The sequence below is a fragment of the Monoraphidium neglectum genome (assembly GCF_000611645.1).
Source record: "Monoraphidium neglectum strain SAG 48.87 unplaced genomic scaffold scaffold00848, whole genome shotgun sequence".
Lineage (NCBI taxonomy): Eukaryota > Viridiplantae > Chlorophyta > Chlorophyceae > Sphaeropleales > Selenastraceae > Monoraphidium > Monoraphidium neglectum.
The window spans coordinates 1-9,505 of NW_014012780.1; the positions used below are offsets into that span (position 1 = coordinate 1).

The 9,505-nt window shown below is 66.9% G+C and overlaps 3 protein-coding genes across 3 annotated transcripts in view; 2 read left to right on the forward strand and 1 right to left on the reverse strand.

The window, feature by feature from the left end:
* Positions 1-82: 82 nt before the first annotated feature.
* On the reverse strand, positions 83-1,313 carry MNEG_5602 (Receptor expression-enhancing protein 2; the record flags this gene model as incomplete). Its single annotated transcript, XM_014045919.1, has 5 exons — positions 83-176; positions 233-343; positions 477-533; positions 771-863; positions 1,270-1,313. The coding sequence occupies 5 exons, from the start codon at positions 1,311-1,313 to the stop codon at positions 83-85; spliced, it is 399 nt and encodes a 132-aa protein (XP_013901373.1).
* Positions 1,314-2,263: 950 nt separating this feature from the next.
* Positions 2,264-3,890, forward strand: MNEG_5603 (hypothetical protein; the record flags this gene model as incomplete). The annotated part of the gene is made up of 5 exons (XM_014045920.1): positions 2,264-2,267; positions 2,514-2,638; positions 2,898-2,979; positions 3,170-3,309; positions 3,606-3,890. 5 exons carry the CDS (start codon positions 2,264-2,266, stop codon positions 3,888-3,890), a joined length of 636 nt encoding a protein of 211 aa, XP_013901374.1.
* A 1,248-nt stretch (positions 3,891-5,138) lies between these two features.
* The window catches only part of MNEG_5604 (hypothetical protein), a gene marked incomplete at both ends in the record, with an annotated part of 5,173 nt that continues 806 nt past the window's right edge, over positions 5,139-9,505 (forward strand). Inside the window, 10 exons of the mRNA XM_014045921.1 lie at positions 5,139-5,237; positions 5,430-5,534; positions 5,922-5,982; positions 6,188-6,395; positions 6,686-6,781; positions 7,029-7,254; positions 7,790-7,808; positions 8,008-8,060; positions 8,330-8,591; positions 8,944-9,481. Coding sequence (XP_013901375.1) covers positions 5,139-5,237; positions 5,430-5,534; positions 5,922-5,982; positions 6,188-6,395; positions 6,686-6,781; positions 7,029-7,254; positions 7,790-7,808; positions 8,008-8,060; positions 8,330-8,591; positions 8,944-9,481 — 1,667 coding nt within the window. The remainder of the gene's footprint in view (positions 5,238-5,429; positions 5,535-5,921; positions 5,983-6,187; positions 6,396-6,685; positions 6,782-7,028; positions 7,255-7,789; positions 7,809-8,007; positions 8,061-8,329; positions 8,592-8,943; positions 9,482-9,505) is intronic.

Sequence of the window (9,505 nt, forward strand, 5' to 3'; positions counted from 1 at the left end):
GGGCTGTGGGCACAGCAGGCCCCAGCGCGGCGCGGCCCGTTGCTGCGCGCGTCCGCTCGCGGCGCGCACGTCCACCCCGCGACTAGCACGCCGTATGCATGCCCCGGCCGCCCAGACGCCTGCCGGCGCCGGCCGCCCCCGCGTCCACCTCCTGAAAACCGCTGCGAGCGCCTGCCCTGCGGTGTCGGTCCCGTGCGGCGCGCGGCCCGGAAGGCGTGCGGTTGGGGCGCACCTCGAGACGAGGGGGGCGAAGGCCTTGGCGTAGATGGATGATGCCAGCTTGGTGGAGGGGTGCCAGAGGGCGACAAGGAAGCCCAGCTTGGCGATGTAGTAGAAAGGCAGCCTGGGGGGGTTGTGCATGGGGTGAAGGCGCTCTTGTTGGTGCACGTGCAAAGGAGTTTGGCAGGGGATGAGGCCAGGGCCGCTGCCGCGACGCACGAGGGTTACGCTTGGCAGGGGGGAGGGGGTTTGCGCACCAGCAGAGGAGGAAGTCGACCAGCCACTGCGACAGGATGAATACCGCGAAGATCACCCTGCGGGGGGCGGCGAGGGGGCGGCGGCGGCGCCGGCGGCGGCCGAGGGCCGATGGCATGCTGGGCCAGGGCCGGGGCGCAGCGGTGCGCTGCGAATGGCGCCGCGGGGCCGGCGAGGCAGTCAAGACATTGATCAACGTGCCCTATGGGTGGCAAGACCATAGGTCGCGCGGGCGGTGAAAGCATGAGGGGCTGTGCGGGATGGGAGCTGCTGGCTCGCCGGGGCCGCCAGCTCACCAGTACTGTGCCCACTCCCGCACGTCCTCGCCGCCCTTCTTCTCTACGGCCTTGAAGGTGCTGTACGCCGGGATGGCATATGCAAAGGATCCGCTGCATGGCAGGGAGGGTAAGGTCGCGCGACGCCGCACGCATGGCGACGTGAGTGCAAGTGCGCGCGCTCACTGCTTCGGCAGGCGGGGTGCTGGGCACGCCGGGCAGGTGGGCTAGGCGGTCGTGCAGCGCCGATCGGTCGCCATGTGCAGCAAGCGGCCACCAAACTTGAACACTGCATGCCTCTAAAATGCCAACCACATCCGACGTTGGGGCCGAGCTTTGTGCACGCGGAGAGTGAATGTGTTGGCCACATCATCGCCCGGCGTGATCGCGACGACCGGCCAAATGACGGCATGCCACTGAGTCTATCAAACACACGACAGTGCGCCTGTGCCCACGCCGTCCCGTGTCCCGCGCAGGTTAGGGCCATCAGCACCCCGCGCCAACTAGCAACCGCGCTCACAAGAGAATGGTGTAGAACAGGGAGAACGTCGCCGCGATAGCCATCTTTCAAGCTGTGCTGAGCTGCGCTGGGCAGGGACGATCTGTTGCTGGTTGAACGATTCAAGCGGGCCTGATCGAGTGCGTGAGAGAGCCGTGCAATTAGAGTGAACTGCGCATCTGTGTAAATGCTCAACGCGCACTGGCCGGCTGCAATCAAGTGCGCGTTTACCGTCATCAGCGCTCACTCAAGTGCCAACTACCGATTTAGGTGCTAGACGCGCACGCTTCACAACCTGAAATCACTCAAATGACCATGTTTCTGTAGAGCGCTTCGGTCACTTGAACCTTTGACTGTGGCGCCGACCTGCAGTGTGTGCCGCTTGCGGCAGGAGCCCTGTGGTGTCCTGCAGCCCCACGTCTGGAACACGAAAGAGGGACCGCAGCACGGCCTACCATTGGCACCCCGCCTGCACCACAACCAAGTCACGCCGCCGTTGATGCGCCTCGCACCCACCCAGCGAGCCTTCGGGCGGCTGGCCTGCCGCCCCCTCATTCGACCGGACGCCACAATTACACGCGCCGCCGCCACCGGTGGCGGCGGAGGGTCCGTCGCGGCCACCTCCACCGCCGCCCTCAAAGCGGAGATCGTGGCAGCCATTTCAGTCGGGGCGCCGCTTTACAACCGCGGGCGCCCCGCCGACTGCTACTCAGTGTACAGGGGCGCCGCGCAGCGGCTGGCGGCCAGCCCCGAGACCCCTCCTCCTGCCGCAGAGCTCCTCAGGCGAGCGGATCCGGGGCCCGGGACCAGCGGGCGCGGGTGACCATCAACTTCCGCGCTCCCACTGCTGCACGCCATGCCATGCCCCGGACGGCCTGCCTTGCGCCAGGACATGCCTAGAACGCTCGTTGCCCGCCTGCCCCCTCTCCCCGCCAGGGCTGCCCTGATTCAGGCGGCCGACAGGCCTGACCCGCCCGCCGCGGCGTGGGACCTGAGGCGCGCGTTTGACGTCATTATGGGTGCGCCGGTGCCCGCGCGTCTGTGACAGCGGCGGCCCGGGCCTCGCTGACACTGGCAGGCAGGCGCGACCGCAGCCGCATGCGGGGCTGCGGGCGAGGCGTCAGGGCGCCGCTTGTTTGTGACTGATTGGTGGCGCAGCGGGGCCCCGCCCCCCACACAGCAAGCACGAGGCCGCTCCCTATACCTGGCCGCCCACGCCGCCCTCGAACCCTGCCACGGCTGCACCGCCCGGGTCAATTGCACAGAGGGACGCCTGGACGCGGCGTCGCAGATTGGCGGTCTGGATGATCCCGTTCCCGAAGGCGCTACGGACTGTTTCCCGGTCCTGGACTGCTCCGACGGCCTGCCACAGGACGTTCCGCGGTGGCAGGTGCGCGTGCGCCCGCGAGAGGCAGATCAAACGTGTTTCTGGTTCCTTGACAGCTGGGGGCGATGCGCTCCAGCAACGGAAGCGCCGAGGGCTGCCTCAGGGCAGGGGGATGGCAGCCCCTGGCTCGCAGCTGAGGGAGACGGAGGCCTCTGGCACTGATTGGAATGGCATTACAAGCAAGCGTGGCTAATGGCCGTTGCGCACGAGCTCGCGTGCTGTTGGCTGATGGGACGGCGTGCAATATGGTGACACGCCGCAGGCGTTGGACGACGCCGTGATGGGCGGCGCCAGCAGCAGCGGCATCACATACGACCCGGAGGCGAAAGCCATCGTTTTCGGCGGTGAGTTGGGGCGGGGGCGGGCCGCGGCTGGGGCCCAAAACACCACAAGGGGTGGCAGGGGGCCTTTGATCTGATCACAAGAGCAGCTGCAGTCTTGGACCCATCCATGGCGCATGCTGGCATGTTGTTGTACCAGAAAATATGCGCCTGCGTGACACGGCAGCGTGTGGCTTCCCATCCACCTTGATAGGCAACGTGACTTCGGCGTTTAACGGCGGGTTTGCCAGCGTGCGCTCGCTGCCCTGGGCGGGCTGGGCGGAGCTCAGGCGCGGGGCCGGCGTGCGGCTGTTAGTGCGCGGGGACGGGCGGACGTACAAGCTAAATGTCAAGGTGGGTGGCCGTGCATCGAGGTGGGGGGGCGGGGGTATTGGCGGCATGACTGTGGCCGTGTCAAGCTGGGCGCCTGCCGATGCTGGAGGTCAGCCGTCGCCGCTGCTGCGGCGGGAACTCGTCGGCGTCCGCTGCCACCGCAGCGCTCTGCCGCTGCTCAACGGCTCTGCCGCTGGCCGCGGCCTATGACTGACAACCCAACCAGATGACGCAGGTGCCATGCGCAGCGATGCGAAGCACCGGATGACCCCAGATGCTGTGTCATGACGCTGTATTTCCTCGTCCCGACTCTGCAGGCTGACGACACGTGGGACGGCGTCGCATACCAGGCCGACTTCGAAACCACCCCGCAGCCCCCTGGCGCATGGCAGACAATCGACATCCCCTTCTCGGAATTCCTCCCAAACCTGCGGGGCCGCGTCGTGGGCGGGCAGCCGCCGCTGACGGGGGGCCGCGTGCGGCAGGTCGGATTCATGGTCTCAAAATTCGCCGCGTCGGGCGGCGTCCTGCCGGGCTTCAGGGAGGGCGGCTTCTCGCTGGCGGTGCGCGCGGTGCTGGGGCTGCCGGCGGGGCCGCGGTGAAGGCGCACAGCCCCAACGCACTGTGTGCAATTGGCGTGTAACCTTTTCCCAAGTTGATCAACCGGCGATGTGAAGCGTTGGAATCGACAGTCAGGGGTGCTGGGTGGCGGGGCGTAACCCTGGGGTTTGAATGCAAACGCATCGGAGCTGCAGGGGGACCGCTTGGATGGGGGACGCCAGGTTTTTAGTAGTTAATGTGCCGTGTCGGGCGACTTGTCAGGGCGGGCCGGGTTTCGCGGAGCGCGATACGCAGCACTCGTGGGTCACGAGCACATGCGGCCAGGGGGTTTGTATGGGCGGCGCATGGTGAGGTCTGAGGGGTGGTGCGGGGGGCGTCTCGGGCCGTCATATGTCAGGCGATAGCGGGGCGGCAATACACAATCGCGTCGCTCGAAACGAAGGCGACCGGTAGGTCGCGGCGCGGCAACAATTGCGGGGTGCACAACGTTCCCTTCATGTTGCTCTACAGAATAACCAGCTATTGAGTGGTTGTGACCACTGCCGAATCAGATACGTCACCTGGCTGGAAACTTCCCGCATTTTCGGTTTTGCACAGACGACACTCAACAGCGTGTCCTCAGCCACCCTGTCCGAGCCTGCCGCCGCAGTGCAGTTCGCCGTCCCATGTCCGAGCTGTCCAGTTGGGCAAGCACCCCTCCATCCCATGCGTTGTGTAGTTGAGGGCGGCCAAAATATGATGGCCGAGTGCTTCAGTACCTGTTGTGCGCAGGCTCTGCGTGATCCTGTCAAAGATGCCCTAGCAGGGTGCAGCACAAGCAGTGGGAGGGCTGGGCGATCGTTGCGCCGGCAGCGGACGCCGGGGTAATTCAGCCTCCCAGGGGGTTCAATTGTGTTATAATAGCATTAGCGTGCAGGTTGTGTAGTGGTACAAGTAATAGTACGGTAACCCTTATGATCGCGGCGCCAAGAGATTATGGGTGTCGAGGGACGCGGGGCTCGTGAGCACAGGTATGATCCTTGCATGAGCGTCACGAAACATGCGCATTAACCGGACCGTGTGCCTGCTATGCAGCAGCGAGCCGGGTTTCAAATTGGTGCGCCACAGGCGGCGCGTTGTGCGCGCCATCGCCACAAGAGCACACGGGCTCCCAATTCAAGTCCCCTCAAACATGTGTCGCACGCTGGTGGTGTAGCAGCTGCCCAGCAAGGAATCATCCTCAGCAGGGTGCGGCAGCCGCCTGCGCTGATGTGATCTCTTCGTCACGCCCACGCAGCGAGCACGGCGCAATGGCGCCCGCCACGCCGTCTGGCTGGGAGGAGTCCGCCCGCGCGGCCCGCCAGCTCGCGCAGATGGCGATACCCTTGTGGGCCCAGAACTTTGCGCAGGTGCGGCACCGCGCGGCTCGGGCGCGCGCCCTCGGCGGTGGGCGCGCCCGGCTGGGGCAAGAAGGCACCCGTGTCGAATCTTCCCAAGCGCCTGCTGCTGTCCCGAAGCATGTCGATTCAACGGCGATTGCATGCCTTGGATCCAAGCTTGCCTTTGACGTCTCAGTTGCCCTTACATCCTTATCATATCAGATTCTCCTGGGCCTCATCGCCATCGCATTCGTGGGCCACATGAACGACCCCCTCGCGCTCTCGCAAGTGGTGCTGGCCACGTCACTATTCAACGTCACCGGCGCGGTGGGTTGCGGGGGAAGCTGCCCTGCAGCTGCACGGGCTGGTCCGTCTTGGGGAAAGGCCTCAGGCTTGAGGCCTCCCATTCCTACGCCAAAAGGCACTGTTGCAGCCGACAGATGGGCTCTGCAGGCACGCGACCTGCAGTTGGGCCCCATGGCCCGCCAGCCGTGCGGTCCAGGGTGCCTGTCGCAAATGACACGAGTTGGTGCTGGCATCAGCCTGCAGCGTCAGCGGCGGTCACAGCGAGGCGAGCCCAGAAAATTGAGGGGCAACCGCGGCTGAGCCCGGCACCGCAGCGGCGCTCCTCCCGGTCGCAGCCTCACCCCACACAGCTATCGCTCCCCTTGCCGCGCCTGCCCCCCAATGTGCCCCCTCCGCCCCTAACCCCAGAGCATCATATCAGGCCTGAGCGCCGGCATGGAGACGTTCTGCGGCCAGGGCATGGGCGCGGGTGAGGCCTTGGGCGCGCCTCCAAAGGGTGCAGCTGCCGGCCTGCGGCTCGGCAACACGTGGTCCAGCTGGGTACGTGCGGCTGCGACGCGCAGCGGCCGGCGCCGCATGCCCATTCCCTCCTGGCCCACGAGCAACCGCCCCACCCCTGCGCCCCACACCTTGCCTCCGTCTCTGCTTCCCGTTAAAACGCGTCCGTGCGACAGGCAACCACGCGATGCTGGGCACCGTGCTGCAGCGCGCGGTGGCGATCTGCCTGCTGGTCTGCGCGCCCGTCACGCTGCTCTGGGCCAACGCGGGGCCCATCATCCTGCGGCTCGGCCAGCCGCAGGCGATCGCGGCGGGTGCTGCCAGGTACCTTTTGCAGGTGTCGCCCTGCATATACATGCTGGCCATTAGCGAGTGCCTCAAGAGGTGAGCGCACGGGCGCGCTCGGCTGGCGTTTGGGAGGGGTTGGGGGCAAGGGCAAGGGCTCGGCATCGCGGCCGCCGGTGGGGACCTGGGAGCGGCGTGCGTCACCTGGTGCCTGCCCTGCTGATTACGCGCCCGGGCTGCCCCGCGGGTGGATAGTCAATCAACATTGGTCATACGCCCAGCCTGCAACTGATCTGGGGGCCTGTGAGGGGTGAGTCCTGGGGAAGGCTTGGCATTGTTGTCGAGGGCCGTTCCGTCACCCCCTGCCCCCTCTGTCGCCCCCGCCGCAGGTACCTCCTAGCTCAAAGGGTTGTGGTGCCTGGCACGGTCATCACCGCCGTCACGACCCTCTGCGCGCCCGTCTTCTACTGGCTGACCATCTACAAGTGAGCGCGCCCAGCGCCCAGCGCCCAGCGCCTGGCACGCGGCGCCCAGCGCCCGGAGTGCGGGTGGCCCTGCGGCCGCCCCTCATTGCAGCAGTCCCTGCACCTCGCGAGACGGCGCCGGCGCAATCCGAGGAGCCCGCGACCACCGCCTCAGCGCGCGTCGACACCTCCATCACCTCAGCCTCACAGAATCACCCATGACACTGCCAACTCAGCAGCACATCCCTCCCACCCACACACCTCCCAGAATGAAGCTCGGCCTCGATGGCGCCGCGGCCGGCTTTGTGCTGTGCACCTTCACCTCCACCTCCCTCATGATCGCCTACACCGCCGCCCGCGACGCGCGGCGCCGCCGCCGGCCGGACGCGACCTGGACCGGGCTGACCTCGGACGCGTTCCGAGGTTGGGGGCAGTACCTCGGGCTGGCGGTGCCCGCCATGGTGGCCGTCTGCTCGGAGTGGTGGACGTACGAGGTGGGCTGGGGGCGCGCTTTTTGAGGGTGACCTGGGGTCTAGGTTGTGTGACTCCGCGCGATCTTCCAGGGGTTTAGGTTGTGTGACTCGGCGCGCTTTTCGAGGGTGGGGTGGCCTGGGATGCGGAGTGGGGGGCAGCAAACGGACGCCGGATGGACGCTTGCGGCTAATACAACGCCAGCCCGGCATGCATGCCGGGCTTGAACGTCGGGGCACTGGATGCGGACGTATGGGATGGGCCCTGAAAGCACAGGCGCTTCTTGAATGGCAGGCGTGGCTGGGCACGGGGCCAGTGGGCGGGGGCGGGTGCATCTGCAGCTTGCTGGAAAGATGTCTCGACGCGCCTGCAATGCAACTGCACGCGTGAGCCAAGGCCGTGTGTGGGTCACGCATCACCCCTTGTGCGGCCGCGCCGCCCGCTGGTCACTGCTCCGGCTGTCCTGTTGTTCGGGGTTTGACCTCGCCCACTCGAGCCTCATGCCGCCCTCTGACACCCTCTTCGCTGCACTGCATGCTGTCAATCCAACATCCACAGGTTGTGATCTTCATGGCAGGTGCGCCTGTAGCCAAAGGGCCACGCTCAGCATCTGACCCAGCCGCCGTGCCCCTGTGCCCTTCACCCCCATCGAGCGGCAGCATGGCCGCCACACCTTGCTTTTTGGGGCGCATGAGCCACACATCTGATTTGAGCAGGGGGCACTTGCTCAGCCGTGTTTGGTCCTGATGTTGCTCCTTGCATTCTCCATTTCGCAGGCTTGCTACCCAATGCGGAGGTCGCCGTGGGTGTGATGGGGCTTGCATTCCAGGTACATGCACGCTCATACGCCTGCACGCTCGCGCGTCAAAAGGGGGCATGGACGGTGTGTGGGTTTTGCGTGTGTATGAGGTCAGCTAAGGGCGGCAGTAGCCGCGCGACCAGCAGCCCAGGCAGCACGCCGGAACGGGCGTCTCTGGAGCCTCCCGGCGCATCTTTACCGGCGTGGTTGTGGCCATTCCTCACCCCCATCGCCCGCCTAGACCCACAGTTGCTCGCTCACCCACTCGCACGGCCACGCGCCCCCCCCCCCCCACGCAGGTGTCTGCGGTGGCCTACATGTCGGCGATGGCGCTGTCCGCCGCCGCAAACACGCGCGTCGCGAACGAGCTCGGCGCCGGCAACGCGCGCTCTGCGCGCGCGAGCTGCTGGGTGGCGGCCGCTGCGGTGGTGCTGCTGCAGTCGGCGCAGTCGGGGGCGTGCTTCTTGGCGCGGCGGCAGGTGATAGGTCTGCTGAGCAGCAACGAACAGGTGGAGGCTCTGGCTCTCATCGTAATGCCGGTGCTGGTGGTAACGTTTATAGGTGAGTGTGGCTTCCTCCAATACCCTATTGGGCTCACGCTGGGGTGTGTTTGCATGCCATGAGGTTAAGTGGAGGATTGGTGAGTGTGTGAGGGGCGTCAGCGGCGCAACGCATGCTCCGACATCTGGCGAGAGGTTCAATCTTGCTGGCAGCTTTTGCTCACACACGCCTGCATGTGCGCACTTGCACGCTTCCACTGCAGGCGTTGGAAAAAGCGCGTCGTGCTTGCGCACGCGCGCACACACACACACACACACACACACACACACACACATACTCGCGGACACATGCTCCGGGAACTCACGTATCCCCCACACCTAAAAACACCCCTCCCCACCCCCACCCCCTTCAGGCGACGGCACCAACGCCGTCCTGCAGGGCGTGCTCCGCGGCGCCGGCCGCCAGGCCCTGGGGGCCGCCATGAACGTCATCGGCTACTGGGCTTTCGGCGTCCCCTTGGCCGTGCTCCTCGGGTTCCATCTGCACCTCGGGGTTTTAGGGTTCTGGGTCGCCCTGCTGGCGACGACCTCGGGGCAGGCGCTCGTGCAGGCGGCCGTGCTGTCGCGGATAGACTGGGCCGCGGAGGTGTCGCGCGCGGCGGCGCTGGCCGCGGCCCCCGAGGACGCGGCGGGCGCGACGAACGGCGGCGGCGGCGGCGGCGCAGCGGCGCGGAGCAAGGCGGCCGCGGCGGATGTGGCGGCGGCGGAGGCGGCGGCGGCGGCCCTGCCGGAAGACGAGCGGCCGCTGCTCCTGGACACGTCGCGGTCGCGGTCTGTGTCGGAGCACGGCAGCGCGAGCTTCGGGCCGCGGCTCAGCATCGACCTGGTCGCCCTCGCCGGCACGCCGCCCGCGCCCCGCCGGGCGCCCCTCCCGCCGGGCCCCCGCAGGGTGTCTAGCAGCACGGGCGGCGGCGG